Source organism: Gasterosteus aculeatus, chromosome 4, assembly GCF_964276395.1.
Source record: "Gasterosteus aculeatus chromosome 4, fGasAcu3.hap1.1, whole genome shotgun sequence".
Taxonomy (NCBI): Eukaryota; Metazoa; Chordata; class Actinopteri; order Perciformes; family Gasterosteidae; genus Gasterosteus; species Gasterosteus aculeatus.
In genome coordinates, this window is record NC_135691.1 from 23711050 (window position 1) to 23734227 (window position 23178).

Below are 23178 nucleotides of genomic sequence, written 5' to 3' on the forward strand. Positions count from 1 at the left end.
AAGAGGGAAAAAAGGGAAGAAACCTTAGGGAGAACATCAGAGGAGGGATCCCACTCCCGGGATGGACAGACTACAATGGATGCCATGTGTACAGAATGAACAATGTATAATACATGCAATTCCTATGACAGAAATGATTCAAGTAATTGTGAGTAGTAAGCCAGCAGGACCACTGCAGGGGCAACCACCATCAGATAGAACCACCATCCACAGAGGCCTGTGGGGAGGGAGAGCACAAAGACTTTAGGAGAGTGTAATGTTGGTTTATGAGTACAGTAATATGATTAATATCTAAAATAACAATGATGATGGCAGCAGCAGGTGTCAGCAGGGCCACGGTAGGTGTCAGGACCTGGGTTAGTCTGCATTCACTTGCCAGATATTAAGATTGTAAACCATATGCACCGATTAGAGGGTTTCGGGACAGGGGATGTCGCAAGTGTACGCACTTAAAGCCCTCCTAGTCATTTGTGATTTTGAGCTGTAAAAAATAAAACGAATAGTCTTGGATTGAATACGAAAAAACACAGGGAACATTTGTTTTGAAGGACCGCTGTTTAGAGTAGACGTTATTCAAATGTATTGACACATTTTTGCTGGATGCATGTATGACTACAGAGTGAGACATCTGCTTAATAAAACAGCTTCGGCCGTTTGGAGCCCTGACGTCACCCAAACCCCCCGCTGAGTTGTAGGCTTGAAGCGGAGAGTGAGTGTAGGAAGAACGCCAGCCCGAAGTCAACTTTCGAGGGGAACGTCGCTAAAATTAATTTCTTTACAGTTTAAAATGGCTCAAATAACTAGCGACGGGACCGAACAAGATGCCCAGTCAACGTCAGATCAAAACGGAACCAGGGAAACGGCAGAAACCGGCAAAGAGGGACAGGCCGCGCCGGACCCCAAACAGGAACCGGGCGACAACAACGAGCACCGTGCAGAAATGGACGTGATCAGTGGCCGTGGTGCGGCGGAGGAAGAGGACGGGGACACGCTGTCTCGTTTTCATAACGACGGCAAAGAAAGAGCGGCACCGAGCGAGAAGAACGGCACCTGCGGAGGGGTACACAGCGGTAAAGTCTCCGAACCGGAGAAAAGTCCCGCACGGGGCAGTTTGGCGAGCAGCACTGATTCCTCAGAACAAAGAGAGGGAGAGAACGCGTTCTCCTCAGCGCCGGCCGACCACACGAAGGCGGCGGAGAAAGCCGATCACGGAACCAAAACATCCGCCGGCGCAGAGCTGACCCCGTCCGACGGAGAGCCGCTCAGCCGGATGGATTCCGAGGACAGGTCTGTTGAGTGTGTGCGGCACGTAGAGGCCTAGCGCCGGAGAAAGCAAGCGGCGCGCTGCGGTGCGAAGTTCACTGTTATTTAACTGTTAGACATCAGGTTCAAACCGAACTCGACTAACTGTCGTCGTTTCGAGGAAAGTCCCGTGACCTCATCGACGGGTTCGAGCAAACGTCGCCCGGGATTAGTGGGGAAAGTTTTGAACACGGGTCAACCGCAAGACATGTCCGTAGACTGGAAGGTTTCGATTAACGTTGGGTTGTCTTTATAAAGTGGCATCTCGCGCTTTTTCTCCGAAGATCAAATGTGAGAACCGCATGTGGCCACATGCTGATCTGAATATAGGGCAAGTCCCTTTCATCAGCTCAGAGCCGTTCATCGTTTTCTATTACGGTGGTAACGGGGTTATGTGACCCCCCGACAGGCGTCCCTCCTCCCGCAGCTTCTTCCATCTGTACGCGGGGGGTTCGCGGGAGCATCCTCCAAGCAGGTCGAGGAGAAGGACCTCTGGGGGGTTTTCCTCCAACGGGGCGCTTGCTTTCAACTAGGGATGTATGCAACAGATCAAATGTTATTCTAACAAAATGATCCTATCCAATCGTTTGATTGTAACTCATTAATGTCACCAAACATTGGTTTAAATACATGGGTGCTAACTCTCGGTTGCTCGTTGCAACAAGACCATTTTAAATGACATCATACTGTCCTTCAAACAAACCTCTTCGGTAAGGAGTTCCACCACGTTTACAGTGGGCCAAAATGTTTTATGAATCTTGAGCAGAAGTTGCGATAAAACTGGATTTTATTTTTTTTTAAATGCCATTCAATGGGGAGGGGGGTGCCTGGCCTCCATCTGCCGATCCATTCGCTCTACTAGCCAAGATATATATATATATATATCTTTTTCCTGGGCAAGTCAGTTCCGCCATGACACATGCACCCATATGTTTGTGTATGCGTTCGCACTAGCAGACAGACAGCAGACATGTATCTCTTTCATCAGTTACCATAACTTCAGGTCAAACGGCCACCAACAAGATTTCGATTTACAGTTCAAAAGGGTTGCTTGCCAACTCAAATATTGAGCCTTCCCTGCACCACTACCTTAGTATCACCATCAATTCTGTGAGTATGTTCAGATGAACAAAAGATGTAAAATGAAGACGCAGAGATCGCCTATTTAAAGACGAGAGTACCTCCTTAGGAAGTAAGGAGCTCACACGCATCGAAATCAGCGGGTCTTCCTCGTGGACTGAAATAGTACAAGCTGAAGATGGCGCTCACTGCAAAATTGTGAGGTCACTACTGAACACAACACATATTACTTTTCCAGTTTTATGACCCCTTGCCACCAACTGTAACCACCAACAGAAAAATTAATGATTTCTGAGTGGTTAGTAGTTAGCTGCAACTAGTGACTACTTTCATGGTCAAATTATCTAGTGCAGTCATGAACCTTTTTAAGCCCAAGATCCCTGACCTCTGCCTTGAAGATCTACCTTTGACAGAAAAACTGTCCAGACTGTACTTAAACATGAGACTTTTAATTTGTCCTAATTGTAATAGAATGAAATCAAACACTTTGGTCTAGCTTTCAAATTGATGTGACCAAAAACACACCAAGTCACTTAATTTTAGTGGAACATAAAAAGGAAATTATTTGTTAACCACAATATGAACAAGAAAAAATACATTTCAATCAGGAGAGAAAAGGTAATGATTAGTAATTATCATTTATTATACTGGGTGATGCCTTCATGAGTTTATTTGTTGCTTGAACTCAATGACAAATAAACTCATGAGATTGCGCTGAGCGGCAGTCATATATGAAGCCCCTGCTGAGTCCAGACACTGGTGGTGGTGGCTGGAGGTTCTGCTGGAGTTGGCTAAAGATGCAGATGGGTGCTGCATCTGAGAAGGCGGATGGTGCTGGGGAGGCGGAGGGTCGCATGAGACGGTAGTGGTACGTTCGAGGCGGGGATACAACACATTTAAAAGAGACAGCAACAGTTGATAGGCTACCGAAAAGGGTTTGACTTTGGGCTCATCGCTGGGAGCGCCCAGCTGATAATTCAATTCATTTTAATTCATTTTATTTTGTATAGCCCAAAATCGCAAATTACAAATTTGCTTCAGAGGGCTTTACAGTATGTACACATACGACATCCTCTGTCCCGAAACCCACCATCAGCACAGGAAAAACTGCCCAAAAAATGAAAAAACCCTTCCAAGAGGGAAAAAAAGGGAAGAAACCTTAGGGAGAACGTCAGAGGAGGGATCCCACTCCCGGGATGGACAGACTACAATGGATGCCATGTGTACAGAATGAACAATGTATAATACATTCAATTCCTATGACAGAAATTATTAAAATAATTGTGAGTAGTAAGCCAGCAGGACCACTGCAGGGGCAACCACCATCAGATCGAACCACTATCAGAAGCCTGTGGGGAGGGAGAGCACAAAGACTAGGAGAGGGTAATGTTGATTTATGATTTCAGTAATATGATTAATATCTAAAATAGTAATGATGATGATGGCAGCAGCAGGTGTCAGCAGGGCCACTGCAGGTGTCAGGACCTGGGTCCAGAAGGAACTACGATCTATGGAGACCTGCTAGGGGAGAAAGCACAACAAATCTCCCGGAAAGAAGCTGAATTTGTGCATTATTAAAACGTGAATTATTGTAGAAAGAGAGCGTGAGAGAGGAGCTCGGTGTGTCCTAAGATGTCCCCCGTCAATCTAAGCCTATAGCAGCTTAACTAAGGGCTGGTCCGGGGTAACCTGAGCCAGCCCTAACTATAAGCAAAATCAAAGAGGAACGTTTTACTTTAAAAGAGCTGACCGAATCTGCCCCCTGGACTGAAAGAGGAAGCTGGTTCCACAAAAGAGGAGCTTGATAACTGGAGGCTCTGGCCCCCAGCCTACTTTTTAAAACGATAGGAACAACAAGGAACCCAGCATCTATGGAGCACAGCTGCCTTGTAGGGCAATAACCAGCTGACTCCTTTGACATTGACCGCAGGTATAGAATATGTGCTGCTGGTGAGGAAGCAGTACGAGTGAGGGGCCCACAAGTCTAGCGTGAGGGGATGGTCTTCCCGTCTGAACTTACTCTATAGCTTAATTGGCAATGAGCAGGCAGGATGAACCTTTATTTATCAACTGATCTTACAACACTGACTAAATTCTCAGTCAGTGCCACTAATGTAAGTGTGTAATGTGTCCCATCACAATTCCATCAGAAGTCATGTGACTTAAGTCAGTATGATGGCTGTGACAGAACACTGTGAGTGCCTTGTAGTTCGGTTCAAAGCACAGACAGCCAGTCTGAGGCAGTCGGTGAGGCGTCTCCCGTACTTTGATTTGGTGATTTTCATTTCACAGAGGTAAAGATCCGAAGTAGGCACTCGCTTTTAGTGCACATGCGCTGAGGTGAGGAAACCTCTCTCCCTTGACATGTCTTTCAGCGCTGTCGTTTTGTATATCAACCATCTCCATGTCCACTCCACCTGGCAAAGCAAATGCTTTCTGGAATTTGGCTGCAACCCCCTCTGTATCAATGGCAGGAATGTGTTTGAAACGTTGGGGATTACATTTAACAACTCTACAGATATCCTCAGATTTAAATAATTATAATAATAATAGTAATGTGAGAATTTAAATCTTCAATTATGTTTTACATTTATAGTCATGATTCATTAAAAAAACAATACATGAACACTGCAAATTTAAGTGGATGAATGAATAAGCACTAAACTCAATCGCGTAGATATGGCTACGGTGGAATGGACAGATCTACATTCTGCAACAGTATCTTCCCCCCGGTGAGGTTTGGAGGTCAACAGTGAAAGTTTCCGGTATCGACCACTGATCTAGTGATTGTTGAAATGAATGATAAAAAATTGGCTTTCAGGGTCCGATCGATGCTGCGAGGTTCATAGCACAATACCGCCATTATTAAAACGAAGAATGTTTACGAGAGAACGGATCAGATTGAAGAACTTTTGTCAGAAGAAATGCGTCAATATGACCGCTTATACAAGCCGTCATTGGCGGACTATAAGGACGCGCGGATGGCCTCTGATTCATGGAGGGAGATCTCCGCAAACGTCTGTTGAAGTGCACAAAGTTGTGGAGGAAAATACGGAACAAATGTGTCCGCGATGAAAAGCAGCAGTGGCGATGCACGGGGCAATAAAGTCTATGATAAATAAATAAACAAACCAACAACTTCCACACACAAAGACGTGACTCTATAGGTCGTCTTCAATAGAAACACGTTACTCCACCTGTTGTTCTGGCGGTGAATTGCTCTGCACTACACGCAAGTCATTTAGAACCATGAATTGAAACGAGTACGTCGACGCAACGACGCAGAAACCGAAACATGCGCCAGCCTTTAGAATAACTTATTGTCCCCGTTAAGATGGTTCAGCTACTGTAAAGAAAAGGGCACCGTCTCTCGCTCTTTAATCTCATGAAGTGCTCGGCAAGAACGACATTTTTGTTTCTCCGACGCGCCCTGAATTAAGCTCCATATCTCACTCGCTTGAGCGCCGCTCAGCATCTCGCCGTCGTAGACCGAGCTTTGGCATGATTGGCAGAGCGCCTTGAGCGCCGTGTACAACCAGTATGGATCAACCGATTAACCAATTGATCCACATATAAGGCGCTCCGGATTATAATGCGTACTGTTGTTTTTTGAGAAAATTAAAGGCTTTTAAGTGCTCCTTATAGTACGGAAAATACGGTATTATCCTCCCTGTTGATTCATAGTGTAAAATGGTTTAGCTAATATTGTCCAATGGAAGCCTGGCCTGCCGGGTGCTAGTGCGAGAATTGCGGAAAGACATAAAGGAAAAAATGTCACTGGCACAAACAACAAGTACATTTGTTTCATTCATAAAGTGAACAATAGTGGTCGTCTGGTTGTGTTTTTAATAACTCCATCTCATTTGGTAACACCACCTCCTGCCGCTATTCACATAGTCCAAACCAGTGTGTAATTATACAGCTGTTTATTGCTCTGCACTGTGTATCTTGTAAAGAATTTGTAGTATTGTCTTTGATGTCTTCTTTGTGTGTGTGTGTGTGTGTGTGTGTGTATTTTCTAGTATCGGCAGCACTCTGATGGACATGGAGAGCACGGCGTCCAGCGGGCGCTCCACCCCGGCCATGCTCAACGGTCACGGTGCGGTGGGGGGGAGTGGCTCGGCAGCAGGCGGGGGAAAGTCTCTGAGTTACACGTGCTGCTGGGATCACTGCCAGCTGCTATTTCCCAGCAGCCCCGACCTGGCCGAACACATCCGAGGCACACATGTGGACGGGCAGAGAGGGGGGGTCAGTATTTCACTCTCGACTAACTGCATGTGCGTGGCTCCCCAGGGTTTTAATTATGATGATTAACATGATTAGAGATGGTTACCCAACAGTCGGGCTGCTCTTCTGCTGATCAGATAACTGTGATGATGACCAAGATAAGAGAAAAGGGCTGTATTTACTTTGATCCAGCTCAATGTGCACCTATGCCCTATTGACTAAAATTTGAATTATTGAGCTAGAGTTTTTCATATAGGATCTCTAAACAAAAAATGATTTCTCAACATTCCTCTTTGTGTTTAAACAACAAACACAATCTGCACAGCATGTTCTTGGTATTTACTGCTGCCTGATAGATTTAATGAATGAATTCACAGGAGACATTGAGAGAAATTATGCATTCTTCAAATATCTAGTTTGAAGGCTTAACATTTGAAAATCACTCACCTCTGTCTTGTTATTTTGAATCTCTCCAGCACAGACACAGTATTTTGTGTGAGGTCTATGTTCTTCTATGGTAGTCTCACCTGTCTTTTTCTCTCACTGTGTGTGTGTGTGTGTGTGTGTGTGTGTGTGTGTGTGTGTGTGTGTGTGTGTGTGTGTGTGTGTGTGTGTGTGTGTGTGTGTGTGTGTGTGTGTGTGTGTGTGTGTGTGTGTGTGTGTGTGTGTGTCCCAGGTGTTTGTGTGTCTGTGGAAGGGCTGTAAAGTGTACAACACGCCGTCCACCAGTCAGAGCTGGCTGCAGAGACACATGCTGACCCACAGCGGAGATAAGCCATTCAAGGTGAGCTCACACAATAATGTCCAGTTCTCTAGATGTTCTCCTTCCTGTCCACCATGAAGCCATCTGTGAATCATCTGTGTTCCTGCAGTGTGTGGTGGGAGGCTGCAACGCCACATTTGCCTCTCAAGGTGGGCTGGCCCGTCACGTACCTACTCATTTCAGCTCCCAGAGTTCCTCCAAAATGTCCAATCAGGGCAAAGTGAAGGAGGAGTCCCCATCGAAGGCCGGCCTCAACAAGAGGAGGAAACTCAAGAACAAACACAGGCGCTCCCTCCGTAGGTTCAAAACCCCCTATACACATGTTCACATTCATTGTATTCAGCTTTTCAGTCTAGTCATCATTTCTCAGAAACGTCTTCCTGATGGGATCAGATTTTGGTGGTCAATGTAATATAATATGACTCAAGTCGCAATATGCGATAAAATGACATATCGCATACTATCTGAAATTGCGTGCAATCATTTTTGGTGCTGCGATATTCATTTTACATATAAATGAACGTCACCAACATTTGAGTTGATTGCGCTGCCTGTCCTTTTTCCTTGTGGGGGGCGGCACACACACAGACGCCCAAAGAAGCAGTGAACCCAACTAAGCTAAAATCTCACCTAAAACAACAACCATCCGCCCAGTCTTTCAACCTGAACTACTGTCGGTTCTTCCGGACTGCTCGTTCGCTCTGTCTCTCCCTGCAGCCGCGGAGCACGTCGCCCTGCCGGCGGTTGAAGCCCCGCGTTAAACCTCCCCGGCTGCCGCGGGGCGTGCCTTTCCCTGGACACATTTTTTCAAACCCGACCGCATTGCACCAAGCCTGATGCTTTGCACTATGGAATATAATATTTATTCATTTATTTAATTTTGACTAAAACGGCATTCCATATTGCACGCTCCGTGTCCTTTGCACTTATTATTTTTTTGTTTTATTTAGACAGAATATATTTTTTTACATTCCGATCCTGACAAATAAAACGTTCTTTGAAATTACTTTTATTACTATATTGTATTGTCATTATGTGGCATAAAATGGTCTGAAAATTGCAATAATATCGCAATAAATGTTGGTGCAATAATTGCACAACAAAAATTTGATATCGTGACAGCCCTAATTGTGAAAATTTCACACACATTTGAGAATAGAATACAACACTGAAATGATTATGGCCTTAAATATAACACGCACGTGACTGTTAGAGACTGTAGAGGCGGTGATTGTAGCCCTAGATGAAAGCCTAGATAATTTCCTTCAGCGAAATGCTTTACCCAGCATAAGACCACTTTAATACAAAGGCTTCAGGATTGAAAATGCTTGTTGCTGGCAAAAACGTTCATGTTTGGTATGAATTTAACTTCGCTGTACAGGTACTTGTGTATTAATATTCTCCTCTTTTTTGGTATTTGGGTCGCTTCCCCCCTTATGGTCAGATGAAAGTTTGGATCAAGACTGGAAACAGTGCTGGACGTTCTAGCCACTAGACTAGCTCCAGTCATAAATGAGTTTAGATTGTCAGAGAATAAGGCTTTTAATTCAAATGAATACACATAATGTAAATATCTGTAACATATTCAAAGGCACACTGTTCTGTTATTTCTTAGTGTACAGGATGTAGGCTGACGTTTATTGCTCTTCAAAGGAATGCACTCTTTCCACTGGCACATGTGCTTCATGGAAATTTGTGACTTTTTTTTGTAATTGAAGAGGAATTACTTGGGTAATTGTTGTTGCTGATCTTTTTGGGGGCGTGGTTTTGAAAGGGGATGGCTATCTGTTTTACTGTCTTGATGAACTTGCTAATTTTAGGGACTTGAGAAATTGCTGCTACATACTTGGGTTGGAAAATAAATTACAACATTGGACTTTTTGCGGGTTGGATCTTTTTTTAAATTATTTTTTGAATCTAGCTTTTTTTCTTCTTTAAGTACTATAATATATTTTTTGTTTCCAGCCCGGCCACATGACTTCTTTGATGCTCAGACCATGGATGCTATCCGCCATCGAGCCATCTGCCTCAACCTGGCAACACATATTGAGAGCCTGGGCAACGGACACAGTGTGGTCTTCCACAGCACGGTGGGCACACACACACAGTTGATGTCATTGGGCATCAGCACAGCAGTATCTCATGCCTGTTTGTGTATTTTCAGGTAATAGCCCGGAGGAAAGAGGACTCTGGGAAAGTGAAGGTCTTGTTGCACTGGTCACCTGAAGACATGTAAGTTGTGCTTCCCTCTTTTACCATTGTCTTCATTTACTCCTAACCCTATCAAAATAATCTAGATATGGATTCAATTGTTTGTTCATAACTCAATTCCAGCTGCTGAAAGGATCTGAGGCACAAATAAATGACAAGTTTTAATTGACAATTGAGTCTTAAAGGCAGATATATTTATCCTCCGGCTGAGACCATAAATGAATGCCCTCATATAATCAACAGGGTTCGTACGGTCATGGAAAACCTGGAAAAGTCATGGAATTTCAAAATGGTCATTTCCAGGCCTGGAAAAGTCATGGAAAGAAATAAAATCCTAAAAGTTTTGGAAAAGTCATGGAAATTTGTTATATTTCTATGGTCATGTGGTTCATTTAAGATTACGTTTGAAATCATTCATATGGTTTTAAAGAGACGCAGGATGCTCTGATACTCGCAGCGCAAATAATTTGCACCGCGGCTGTGTAAACGCTCCTTAACTGAAAAGTTCGGTAGCTCAGGAATCATCCACCTTGTCAGGGAAGTGTAGATTTAACCATGGTTGGCTACATATGGAAAAGTGCATCTCATGAGTTACGACAAACAAAGACCCTGGGCGAGCAGAATGTAAGTAATGTGGAGGAACATGATATATTTCAAACATGGGAGAGTGGCATTAACGAGCTGTGCTAAAGGAAGCAGACATCACTGCGCCGCCCCTAGCGAAGCTACTACAGAAACCCCATCAGAGGGCGACTGCTAGCGAAGCCACCATGCTGAGCAGCACGTCTCTCTCTTCGGCCTCCGGCGCTGTACGCGACACCGACATTTCCCGACGTGCGCTGCCCGTCTGCTAGCAGCAGTTCCAAGTTGTAAACAGAGGGTGTGGCGGCGTTGCTTCGGTGTTCTTTGTCATTGAGCCGTATTAAGCGGCAGACACGTGACTCAATTTTCCTCCTCGAATGACCGGAGATCATTTGATTCTTTTCGTTTTGTGTTTATTTTATGACTCAATGCGTCAACATAATATACAATTACTACATTCTGTCACACGGCAGATAAACGATATGCTCTTGTGCCTAACGCAGCTCTTCTGTGTTGCACCTACTGCAATCACGACGTCAATACATGGAGACACACAAGGAGCATCAATCCAACATAAATGGGTTCAATACAAGTTACATATCTTTTGTTCCTGCACAATGGCACTGTTTAGGCACCGGTATGTTTTATAAGTATCGTTTTAGCACTGGTATCAAGAAAACCCCAAGCGATACTCATCCATAGTGGATAATTGTATAATTATAACATCTTGAGACCGAATTGAATGGTGGGGGAAACACTGTATGCTTTGGTATTCTCACTTTTTATACTTTTTATACTTTTTATACATTTTACACTTTTACACTTATACACTTTTACACTTATTTGGTCATGGAAATTTTGTTTGAAGTCATGGAAAAGTCATGGAAATCCACTGGTCAAAATGTGTATGAACCCTGAATCAAGTCATGTGTTTATTTTGTAGCAAAATAAGAGCCTAAAGTGTAGTTTGTTGCACAGCCCTGTTGCACAACAATGTCTGAACCTGTTTTGTTAGATGACATTGTTACCCAACATCAAATTCATTTTCAAATCTTGTGAGAATATCAAGCTTTCCACTTACAAGAAAACATATTTTGCATGTGAGGAGATAAATATATATGTATTTGTCTCTGTCAGACTGCCGGACGTGTGGGTTAATGAGAGCGACAGACTGCAGCAGAAGACCCAGGTGGTTCATCTGTCCAAACTACCCACAGACACAGCTGTGCTACTGGACCCCAACATCTATAGGTAGGTAGGTGGGTAGGAAGGGAGGGTGGGGGGTGCACACTCTTGGATGTTGGTGAAAACATCAGAGAGAAATATCCCAACCTGTTTTCTCTGCTGTAGGATGTTCTTTTAACCACCTCCAGAGGACATCTGTTACTTCCTGCTAAGCCAACCTCGAAGAAGGGGATTGCTAAGTTTGCAGAGGGCATGTAGAAGATGTTGCCTGTTTTAGGTAACTCAACTGACAGAAATGTAACTTTAGACAGTTAGGTACTTGTAGAGTCAAAGACAGCTCTTTGTAAATACTTGAGATTTGTAATATATTTTTATACTTTTCATTTTTTACTGTACTGTAGATTTATAGATATTGTTTATGTGCATATAGCTGACATTGCTTGGTTTGATTTTATTAAACTTTTCTTCCAACATCCACTCAGTCTGATTTATTTTCCTGCCAGCTGTTGTGGTTGCAAATCAACAATACCGACATTGTAAGAAGACTTCTCTAAATTGAACATGGCCCCATTATTCTTCCATAAAGAACTTGTTGTGGTTATGACTGACCAATGTAAAACTTATTTTGCTACTTATAATGTATTGTAGGTTGTCTGTTGTATGAGGCTATACTGTCAGCCTGGCCCAGTCGTAGGATAGGTCCTGAATACACATTAATTTGTCTTGAATTGGTTGAATAGCTTTAATTCCTGTTACATGTTTATTACCGTAAACGTCAGCATACATGTGCACTGAAATTCAAGTGTCAGCTGAGTTGACCGCAGATATCCGAGAGCCTGCTGAAGCAACCGCAGTGTTTTCCCAGGCGTGGCCAACGCTGCAGGACGAGTATTGTCTTTAGGGAAGGAGAAGCCCGCCGGATTACATGCAATATCATGTCAAAAGTCAAAGTGTCACAGTGAGGGCCCGCCAGGGGAAGGAGTTTGCTCCCATCTATCCCATCATGCTCCAGCTGTTGCAAAGGGCCACCAGCAGCTCACAGGACGTCCGAATCTGAGCGGGCCGTGCCGGGGTTTCGCTGCATGAAATGTGTTAGGGGGTGTGGTGGATTAAAGCGTTCGTACACGAGGCCCGTTTGTCTATTCCAGCTGAAAGAGGATCTTTCATACCATTACCTTTAAGACCCACTCCAGGAGACAGGGATCAAAAATATTAAAAAAACAAATATGTTTAATAGAAAAGTAAACACCATTTTAAAATAAATTACATATTACATAATACATATGAGGTTATAGGAATGAATGAGAATGAAAAATAACGAATCTTTTCAGTAAGGTGTAATTATTGTATTTATTGTTTGTCATCATTCACCCTATCGCATACATACACTGATGATCGGAGCCCTCAGTTGTAAATATACGTCAGGTCGTCTCCTGTCAGAAGAATCGCTGACGTCATATCCAGTGGCCGGAAGTCGTCCTGACCGCAGAGAAGAATGGCCGGGCTGCTTAAAAAGGTACGACTAGAGGTCATGGTTTAGGTTAGCGATACTATACGTGGAGTAAAAAACGCAGTGCTTTCCCAGTCATTACTGTTGGCTCTACATGGCCTCGCGGTGGACTAACGTGGTTGAACATTTTCCACCGGAAACGAGTTGCTGCGTTATATTAACGTTAGCTAGCTAGGTTAGCTAGGTAATATTAGCTATGTGTCAAGCTGCCGGATCCAAAATAACACGGCTGTGTACAGTTTGATCTTACGTTAGATATATCTAAGCATTTTGTTTGTACTTAATACTGTAAAATGGCAGTATGCAACCATTTATGATATCGAGCCCAACCACTCTGCTGTTATTCGACATACATAGCACAAGTATGTCTTTGTTGTTTCACCAAACCTTGCACCCACACCTTCCTGGCAATACATCTTACACCAATGTTTATTTCCCTTTTAAGTCTTGCTACATTTGTAATGCATTTGTGCACAAATGCAACCCTATATAAATGCAACCCTATGTATGTATATGTCTATGTTCCCGGCCATCAGGCTGCCACATGCACCTCAACATGTGGAGGAATGTTCTATTCAGCGATGAGTTAAAGCAAATAAAGCAGAAGTTCAGCAGGTCAAATTGTGCAGAAAACTTAGAGAACGCTATGCTGGTTTCTGGAGACTTGTCATCATTGGAGGCAATCTCAATTCAGAAAGATCTCGAGATGAGAAGGAAAATCCATGTTCCTTACCAATGTGGCACCGTTGTAAACTTTTGTAAGGCTTTTCAAATCCTCCTACTTTGTGAGCTATGTTTATCTTTGTGTTACCCAAAAGTGCGACCACCACCCAGCAGCGCAAAAAAGGGATAAGTATGAAAATATAAAAAAATCGCATCTGTCCCTGAGCTTTATCTATGCATTATCTTTGATTTTCAGCAAACAAGTTCAACCCAAGACTGAGCAGTTTATTTGAGTTTTCTTATATGTGCTAATACAAAACACCTATTAATTGATTTGTTCCATTATTAAATTAGCTTGAAGCTGTGTCCATAATCCCGTTGTCTAAGGAAATTCACACTTTTGGTCAGAATGAATTTGGTAACAAACTATGATGATGAGCTTAAGTGACCCGGACATGAATTGTTTTCCTTCTGATCCCTTCAAGACGACTGGCCTGGTTGGCCTGGCAGTGTCCCACAATCCACACGAGGTGAGCAGCCGACAATAAACGCAGTAGAAAACCCTGATCACATGACGCCACAAAAAAGACTTCATCGCTCAGTAGACATTGTTTGTGCTCCCTTCTTCTCCCAGCGTCTGAGGATTCTGTACTCAAAGATCCTGGCGTCGCTGCAGACCATGCCACAGGACGCCGCCTACAGGAAGTACACCGAGCAGCTGGTCAGCGAGCGGTTCAACCACGTCAAAATGGTAAGTCATGTAGTCAGATCAATTTAGTGTGACGGCGGAGCTGTTAGCAGGTGAGCTACTAGGCTAAAGGTAACATGGTTCATGATGCCCAAAGAGCAGAGAGCATGTGTTCATATGTGTCTCTTTGTAGGAGGCTGATGTTGAGAAGCTGGAGAAGAAGATAAACTGTGGGCAGATTGAAGAAGTTATTTTTCAGGTATGTCAATGGAGCCATCTTCTTGATGCACATTTCTTGATGCACACTCACATAGTTAAAACACAACTGTACTTTGTAAGATGACGTTTAAATTTAGATGGGATGATCATACCGTGTTGACTATTGCGCTTCTCCACTTGATACTAGTTTACACCACTCATCACTCATACTTAGACTTCTCTATTATTGCAGGGACACATTTTCATCTCCACGTACGCAGCCCCCTTCCCTCCCGTAAAGCTGTAAACACTGTTGCACTGCTTTCTTTGTACCATGTGCTGTTTAATGGATAGGTGCAAATAAGGTGCCTCTTATCTTTAATGATTGTTTGTCCTCTGATCACGTTGAGGCCACTGATACAGCTAATTTCCATCCCTAGGAGTTTATTGTTTTTGTTTTGCTTTTCATAACGTTCAGCATTCCATCTGCTTTGGAGGCTTATCCATTTCCCATTGAGGAGCAGGCGTAACGTGCATGCTTTTCAGTCTGCTCCAAACTAGTTGGGACTAAAGACAATGCTGATTCCACTGGTAATTAATTCAACAAAATGATCATCTCATAATAGTTTACAGCCTGATTGGGTGAATCACAGTGGTGAATGCAGTCAGCAGGCAGAAGTGTCATCAGCTTATTATCTTTTGGCATTTGGAGCATTTTCCTAGCAGCAAGGCGCTTCGTGAATAACGTTTATCTTTACCAGGATCTTGTCTTTTCTTTAAGGGGAACTTCCTTATTACTTAGTCAGTAGCAACTGTTTAACCGAAAGCATGGAGCTCCAGGGGTCCGTTTCAAGAAGCGGGTTTAGTGAAAACTCAGTTGGTTAACCCTGAGATGAGGGAAACTCTGGCTTGTCTGTTTCACAAAGGGAGGTAACTAAAGCTCAGGGTCAGTCCCCATGGTAACTGAGCCTGTGAACATAACCTGGTCGGGAGCAGGTTTTCTTCAATAAACCTAGAGTTTCTTTCACAGTCTCCTCCCTCCGACAGCAGCCCAGCCAATCACAGCGCTCTTTCATTTCCTCATTCATTCAAGTACTCTGTATCAGGCGTATTTTAGCGCAGTTTCCACATATGCACAAATATGATCTGTGTTACGTTGAAGACTAAAGTGTTTTCTGGACGATCCAGTTGATGAAGTGCTTTTACTTCGCAGGGTGTTAACCACGTCGGGAGAGAATATTGAGGCCCCAATTAGATATGTCATTTCCAGATGAATGGTATCGTTTTTCTTCGGTCCATCAAATATGTACATAACCTCACCCGTCCTCATATAACTAACGTCACTCATCGTGGACATACTCTCACATATCAGCAGATTCTTTGTGTAGTGTATTAATTTTTTTTCCAAACGGCATTTTCCTTTATAACACATGATGCAGAGAACATTAGTAAAGCTACTATATGCAGAGCCGTGAGAAAAGTGTGCCTCTTTTAAACATTTTTGTTCCCTGGACACAAACCAGTGAGAGCCATTAAAGAGGAGTTCCACAGGATGCAACTGAATAAATCACATTATAGGGTCAATACCATTGAACCAGTTTTTACCAGCGATATTATTCTAAATATGAGTATGGGTGTGTATTTCAAGCCTGTGTGTAGTGCATTCTAACAGTGTAAAAATTTTATTTTCCCACTGGGAAGTGTAATCCCCCAAACCGAAAGCATTCTATCTGCATTGGATGTATCAGTAGTCCTTGATTGTGTGTTCTGTTTGCAGGCCGAGTGTGAGCTGGCTCTGTCCAGAAAGATGTCTGAGTGGAAACCATGGGAGCCCCTGATTGAGGAGCCTCCTCCCAACCAATGGAAATGGCCCATCTGAATATGCTTTGTGAACTGTCTGTGCGAGAGCTATACATTTGCTTCTAATGAAGTCCTGTACAAATAAAAGTGGTGCAAACAATTTATTTTCAGAACTGATCAATGACAACCACGAGCTGATCTGTTTTTACAGCTACGACTGGAGAACGCTGAATGTAAGATACATTATTTAGCTTAAATATTCTAGAAAAGACACGTATGTATCCATCTGAGGATCAGGAAGCCTGTTAAATAACAAAGATGAACCAGGCAATGCATTTAGTCTCAAAATGGGGACAGCCCCAATTATGTATTCTATATCAAAACGCTTTAGATTTGTCCTTTGAACACATTTGTAGGAGCAGCCACTCTGTCCCGTGCAGCTCTACTTTTAGAGAAAGTGGAAATGCCTCCCGTCTTACATCCAGTTAACGTGACAAACCCAAATGTTTAGTTCAAGCCCATAAGTAGAGTGAAGTCTATAAAGATCCCTGTGTCCTGGAGTGGGTCTCAAGGGTAATGGTATGAAAGATCCCCTTTCAGCTGGAATAGACAAACAGGCCTCGTGTACGAACGCACAATGGCTTTAATCCACCACACCCCCTAACGCATTTCATGCCGAGAACCCCCGGCACGGCCTTCTCAGATTCGGACGTCCTGTGAGCTGCTGGTGGCTCTTTGCAACAGCTGGAGCATGATGGGATAGATGGGAGCAAACTCTTTTCCCTGGCGGGCCCTCACTGACTGCACATAGGCCTCCAGAGCCCCCCTGAAGAGGACAGAAGAAACAGCACAGGTGTTGATTATAAACTGTTCTGAATAAATGTTGTACTGCATGCTCTGCCATGGGAGAGATGGATCCAATTGTTCAGAGGACAAAGGCTCATGGGATGGCGGGGTACTGCAGTATGCACATTCACTCATTTTGACCACACAAGAACTTAAGAGAGCCTTTGGATACAAAAATCAAACTACTAGCATCGGAATTGAACAAGATGGAACAACTTCCTGGGAGAAGGAAGCCGAAGTGGCAAGTATTATCTCAAAGGTTTTAAATAAAGACCAAAATGGAGGACGGCAGATAAAAAAATTAACTAAGAACTGCATTCCTGTTGTACTTCCCACAATGCACTGGCCTTCAAAACAGGCAACTGTGGGTGAGCGGTCGTCCTCCTATCAGAGGATTGGCAGTTGGATCCCAGACTAACCTGCATGTCGATGTGTCCTTGGTCAAAACACCCCAACATTGCTCCTGTGGCTGTGACTACAGTGCGTGAATGTTAGTTACTGATGGGCAGTTGGAACTGCGTGTGGTGTGATAGCCCCTGTCATTAGTGTGTGATTGGGTGAATGACATGAAGTGTTGAAGCGCTAGTCAGCCTCTAGTTTAATACATTTTGAAGATGATAAAATCAAGATATGGGAGGAATGACGTTGAAAGCAGTGGAGCAGAAACATAATTTTTAGCTAAATCAATGCAGTAATTTCAACCGTATGGTGAACTATGAGGGGCCGGCCCGCCGGATGACTTTACTAAGTGTAAAAATGACAGAAAGACATAAATTGCATTTCTATAAAAGTAGCTGTTGTTCCTAAAAAGTCCACTGGGAGTCGCACTGACCACAGTGAGCGCGGGTGTCAGACCAGGGGGATCGACGACAGCGTTCCTCCAGGCAGCAGCGCCCGCTCGAAAATGATAGAGCAACCCCCGTCGACCGGACCGTCCGCGCAACCCCACCCCACCCACCCGTCGACCGGACCATCGCCCCCTACCTAAAATGAGTTTGACACCCTTGGCTTACACACCTTAATGAATAACAGCCACATGGAATATAACAGCCACGTTGGTGGTTACATTCTGTGAAGGAAAGACATAGCTGAAGGTCCACCCCCAGGACATTTTTGGTTTAAGTAGATGTTATTTCCTGCATTCTAGTTGATTTTCGGGCGGTATGCTAACGATGTGCAAAACTTAAATACTTCTAAAACTTATTCTGATTCATGGTCATCTGATCCTGACTTGTAGGGCCTGAGCAGCCCAAAAACCTTACAATGAGTGTCTATGTACCACAATATAGACCTGTGTTTGAGATTTCACCAAGGTAGGTTGATTGACATTTTGATTACAATGGTATTCAACTGAATCTCAACTGAAACCTAACCTATATGATTAATACTTGTATTCTTAAGAACACTTAATGATTTACGTTCAGCAAAAAATGACAAGATTAGTTTGGGAGAAATATTTTTCATAATTTAAAGTCTCCCGCCAGACATTTTATCAAACAAAAAAGTGCAACAAATAAAGTGCTTAAAGTGCTTCAACAGTTGCCTTTTTAAGACACATGACAAAAATATCAGATGCAGATCAGAAGCTGGTTAGTCATTTTCATCTTCATTAGTCATCTGTGGGCAAGGTTGATTACTATACTATGACGTTAATCACTATTAATGTGGAGACACAGATGAGGTTCAGGAACATTTGCAATTTAATTTATAGTGATGTTTGTACATTTAACTGTACAAGGACTACCACAATGTTTATCGACCTCTTGATGTTTAAGTAACAGGAAGACAAACGGTAGGTGTGTGTGTGGAATGTGTTACTATCCATTAAAACTGTTTAATTGTTGTTACTGTATCCAACCTCCTCTTACTTTATGAAACCATTATAAAGCTTATGCAGTGTAATGCAATACAAATGTTTACCTCAGTAATGTTTTATGTGTTTCTTCCATCCAATATGAATAAATATTAGATATACACCAGTCAGTGTAATTCAGTAAAGTTCAGCAGAATCATAAACTACAACTGCTCCTCTTCGTCTTTAGAAAGATGATTGACAACTCTGATCTGATCCATTGAGATATTTTGCCCAATTATTTTTTATGTCTGAGATATATATATGTATGTATATGTTAAATGTTTACTCGAGTTTATCTGTGGTTATTAATACACTTGTTTTCCATTTGCTGCGTTTAATAATCGTCATGGTCACTGAATTCACGTTCAACCTCTTTCACAACGCATGTAATTGCTGCGTCTGTTTCCTGGAGTGCTGAACGATTACAGTGAAGACTGGAATACCTCCACCGGTTAAAAAATAAGTGCTCCATAAAAATCAGTTATAGGTCCCGGACCCGGGCTACAGCCTTAGAGAGCCCTCTCCTGGAAGGTAGGCCGAATGTGGTGGCACACTGTTACCTGATGAGCATGAGCCTGTCTCTCTCAGACGGATGATCATCCAGCCACTGGGAGTACCGGGCCACGGACCACTCCGCTCGCTGTAGGGGACAACACTTGTACATGAGGAGTCTCATACACTTCAAAGCACAGTCATTGTGAGGACATTGGGACAGTCCTCGCTGGAATAACATTAGGAAGGTTAAGACTGAGTTTAAAGGTCAGGTTAGAACCAGAAACAGGTTGGTGCATTTACTTGCGACAGTTAAGGTTGGGATGAGGTCCCGGGGAATGGTGGTCCTCAAAACTGACAAACATGTGAGTGTGTGTGTACTGGCCTGGTGAGGGGACTTGAGCTCAGACGGGGCTCTGCAGAAAAAGAAATGCAGCAGGGTGCTGTAGGGGATCAGGTCACCCACAGCTGGACTGCTGGCTATCAGCTCACTGTTCTGAAACAGCAGCGGCCTGGAACGTAAAAGGCACAATATTATATTTAATAACAATATTTGAACAAAGACAATTGAAAATAACCTGATATGTTATACCAGTCATCAAAATTGATGGCTGGTAGATAACTGATTGCAATGGAAGAATTGGTTTCCCCTGCTCTAGTTTTAATGCAGTTGTGTTTACGGAATGGATCCTGAACTTATTTGATAAACACAAAGCAAGTATAATATGCCATAATGAGAATGCGGTTTAATTTGAGTCGATCTGAGCTTTGAATACCAAATGGCTCCTGAAAAAGGTCATTCCTCTAGTAAAAATGCGGATAAAGCCCTCCTCCTTCAACAAAATCAAAGGGGACAAATGACGGTTAGAAGTGTTCAAATAATGCACGTGTTCACACCTGAAAGAGCGGAGCATCCTGTAAGGTTTCCCCAAATCAGACACTCTTCTGCACAGTGGAGCCACTGCCAACTCCATCTAACACACACACACACATATACAGAGTATTCAAAGAGTTCAGTGTAGTAAATGACATTGGTATTTGTGAATCATGTTTCCACCATCCTGTGCACTGCCTCACTTGGGCAAAGTCAGCCGCCAGCCGCATCTTGCCGCCCTCACCCAGCGGGCGCAGCAGGCTTGTGTGGCGGATGAACAGCTCGATGGCCCTCTGAGCGAGGGCCTCAGTGCTCTCATAGATGAAGTCCGCACACTGGAAGTGTCTGAAGTAGTCAGCCATCACTCTAGAGATGAAGCCCTGCATCTCCTTCATGTAGAGTGAGCACGGAACATCTGGCTTACCTGGGCAGGACAGCGGCCTATCAAACAAACAAACAAACACACATGCAGATTAAAACAGCTTCACTTTATTAGGGGATATAAATACTGAATATCTAACAATTTCTGTTTAAAAGGAACAATTGTAGAAATGTTTTATGCTCTTGTCTTATGGCTGTTATTCCTTAAAGTGTGTAAAACACATGATAAATCATCATACATGCTGCAACAATCTCCTTCACTTGATCATACTTTTCAATGCTGATGAGTTTTAGTAGTGTTCCACGTCAGTCGAAACGGGACATCATGACCAGTACAAGCACAGGATGAGCAAGGAGGAAGGCTACATAGACCTGTTAGAGCCGGCTTATAACACTAAAGACACGTGATAACCCGGTACAGAATTGCAGGAGGGTCAAGATCAAACTTCCACAAATGTCTCTTCACAAAACTAAGGAGTACAAGTCTCTCAGTGTCAAAAGCAGACATCAAAAAACATCTGGTGATGTTGTGAATGGACAACTGACAGCAAATAAAGAAAACCCTCTCACTTCAAAGTGACTGCAGTGTGAATGTAAGTTCCTGATGGGCAGGTGTCACCGTGTGGTGGCTCCAGTCATATATTAATGGATGTAAATGGGTGAATGATGACATGTAGTGTTACAGAGCTTCAGTGGTCAGATAAGAGAAATACAAGTACAGTCCAATCAAACCACTAGAACACACCAATGCGCCTAGATGAAGTGGAGAAGTCTGTGCACACAGCCTCATCCATTAGTCCGATTGCTCACAGGCTGTCAGGAAAACCGGAAAGATCATTTGATTGACACGTCAGTCCAACAAAACAGAGATCCCAGGCTGCCTGGAAAATTATGGAACCATCATATGCTGGAGGTCAAAAAGGAGGTAAACCATAATTTGGTATTCCAGGGCCTCGTCAGGCCATTTAGCGCAATCGCTTACAATCATCGTTAAGGCCTACTTGTACAACTGATTCAAACTCTACACTAGCTTTGATCTTTGCCATGTAGGTGATCATTAGGCCCTCCCGTCGTAAAGTTTGTACAGCAAGGAGCAGGCAGGAGCTGGCAGTCTACAGTCTCACACAGGAGCGCAAGAGTCCCAAATAGGATTTCTTCAGATACAAACACAGGACTATTTATGGAAGCGGTGAAAACTCACTCTTAAATACAGTGGGGACTGCAAAATATATATTTTTTAAATCATACAATGTGATTTTCTGGATTTTTGTTTCAGATTCCGTCACTCACAGTTGAAGAGTACCTATGATAAAAATGTAGGAGCCAAGATCGACTGACGTTACACGGATGACACGTTACGACAGGTATTTGCCGTTAGTATCTGGATTATTTTACGGAACTAACTATTTTACGAGCAGTTGTTGTGAGCTATGTGCATACGACCAGAAACTTCTTTTGCTCTGCTAGAAGCAGAAGCTACACGGGAACATGGGAAAATCTTTCCCCAGCCCAGAACAGGAACTATAGCTGAAGTTCAGAGTTCAGAGAATATTCAGAGTTCCTCCAGGTGAGGTCCTTAAATGATCCCTGGATCACAGGAAAGGTTCCTGCACTGTAAACTGGCTAAAGACTAACACCCAGTTAAAGCATTTTGGATTTCTGGAACCTGGGTGGCAATGTTGACTCGCCCAGTTTTATATTTTTTATTTTTTTCCTGTTTAGTTAGGCCTAATCTGCATAGATGGCAGCCTAAATCACACAATGTCCCGCTATAAATATGTTTTGAACTTTTGAACCATATATTCTGATTAAGGCTATTTCACTTGCAGCAGGTTCTCCTAACCCTCTACAAACAATATCAATGCATCAATACAAAGCTGAGGCATGTTTATTGTGGATTGGTGCAGCCTGCCCTACGTCTGGCTTCCAGAAGGGATTCTTAGTCATTGTTGCTCACCCTGAAAAGTCTTCTTGATGTAACGTGATGATGATGGCCTCTATGGAGTCACTCACTGACTGCAGGAGAGGCTGCAGCGCACTGCTCATCAAGACCTGCACAGCCTAAATCAAACAAAAGAAGATCTCTGATGAAATATACAACACAATGGAAATAGAAACAGAATAAGAGCAAATCCACAAAGAAACCTTCAGCAGCTACTGTGTATCCCAAAAAATCTGATTCACTAGATATCTACTGAAATGGAATAACTGATCGGTTACATTGCGTGTGACAATGAGTTTGTGTCTGTGTGTGTGACAGGAATTTAAACACTTATGGGCCGCAGGCCTCAAACAATAAAAACATTTTAACTTAACATGCCACTTATCTATAGCAAATTGTAAAATGGCTTATTTGATTGCACTTTCTCGTTTCTTGTTCTTCTGAGTTTGTACCCCTATGGTTGAATGCACTTATTGTAAGTCGCTTTGGATAAAAGCGTCAGCTAAATGACATGTAATGTAATCGCTAAAAATAGCTATTGTCTTATTTAATACACAAAACTTCTCCCCCTTTCTTCAG

At 43.1% G+C, this 23178-nt stretch overlaps 3 protein-coding genes across 4 annotated transcripts in view; 2 read left to right on the top strand and 1 right to left on the bottom strand.

Moving 5' to 3' along the window:
- The first annotated feature begins 611 nt into the window (after window positions 1-611).
- Window positions 612-11827, top strand: aebp2 (AE binding protein 2). Of its 2 annotated transcripts, none has more exons than XM_040173270.2 (8): window positions 612-1287; window positions 6405-6630; window positions 7286-7393; window positions 7482-7668; window positions 9338-9462; window positions 9537-9604; window positions 11303-11416; window positions 11516-11827. In XM_040173270.2, exons 1-8 carry the CDS (start codon window positions 788-790, stop codon window positions 11526-11528), a joined length of 1341 nt encoding a protein of 446 aa, XP_040029204.1. In that variant the 5' UTR covers window positions 612-787; the 3' UTR covers window positions 11529-11827. The 2 variants fall into 2 exon arrangements, with proteins under 2 accessions (XP_040029204.1, XP_040029205.1); XM_040173271.2 differs by having other exon boundaries at window positions 670-1287; window positions 11303-11420.
- Window positions 11828-12665: 838 nt separating this feature from the next.
- On the top strand, window positions 12666-16369 carry ndufa5 (NADH:ubiquinone oxidoreductase subunit A5). The gene is made up of 5 exons (XM_040173276.2): window positions 12666-12866; window positions 14009-14053; window positions 14158-14274; window positions 14405-14470; window positions 16187-16369. Exons 1-5 carry the CDS (start codon window positions 12846-12848, stop codon window positions 16286-16288), a joined length of 351 nt encoding a protein of 116 aa, XP_040029210.1. The 5' UTR covers window positions 12666-12845; the 3' UTR covers window positions 16289-16369.
- The window catches only part of cog5 (component of oligomeric golgi complex 5), a 38844-nt gene continuing 32021 nt past the window's right edge, over window positions 16356-23178 (bottom strand). The window contains exons 17-22 of the mRNA XM_040173269.2: window positions 22615-22718; window positions 20480-20717; window positions 20300-20376; window positions 19788-19914; window positions 19471-19550; window positions 16356-17035 (exon numbers count right to left, since the gene is read on the bottom strand). Coding sequence (XP_040029203.2) covers window positions 16909-17035; window positions 19471-19550; window positions 19788-19914; window positions 20300-20376; window positions 20480-20717; window positions 22615-22718 — 753 coding nt within the window. The 3' untranslated portion in view covers window positions 16356-16908. The remainder of the gene's footprint in view (window positions 17036-19470; window positions 19551-19787; window positions 19915-20299; window positions 20377-20479; window positions 20718-22614; window positions 22719-23178) is intronic.

What these genes read in the sequence shown, in the direction of transcription:
- aebp2 (XM_040173270.2), top strand. Translation starts at nt 788, where the DNA reads ATGGCTCAAATAACTAGCGACGGGACCGAACAAGATGCCCAGTCAACG. An exon ending in TGGACGGGCAGAGAGGGGGG is followed by an intron (nt 6,631 to 7,285) that starts GTCAGTATTTCA and finishes TGTGTGTCCCAG; the next exon opens with GTGTTTGTGTGTCTGTGGAA. An exon ending in CAAACACAGGCGCTCCCTCC is followed by an intron (nt 7,669 to 9,337) that starts GTAGGTTCAAAA and finishes TTTTGTTTCCAG; the next exon opens with CCCGGCCACATGACTTCTTT.
- ndufa5 (XM_040173276.2), top strand. Translation starts at nt 12,846, where the DNA reads ATGGCCGGGCTGCTTAAAAAG. An exon ending in TGTCCCACAATCCACACGAG is followed by an intron (nt 14,054 to 14,157) that starts GTGAGCAGCCGA and finishes TTCTTCTCCCAG; the next exon opens with CGTCTGAGGATTCTGTACTC. An exon ending in GGTTCAACCACGTCAAAATG is followed by an intron (nt 14,275 to 14,404) that starts GTAAGTCATGTA and finishes GTCTCTTTGTAG; the next exon opens with GAGGCTGATGTTGAGAAGCT.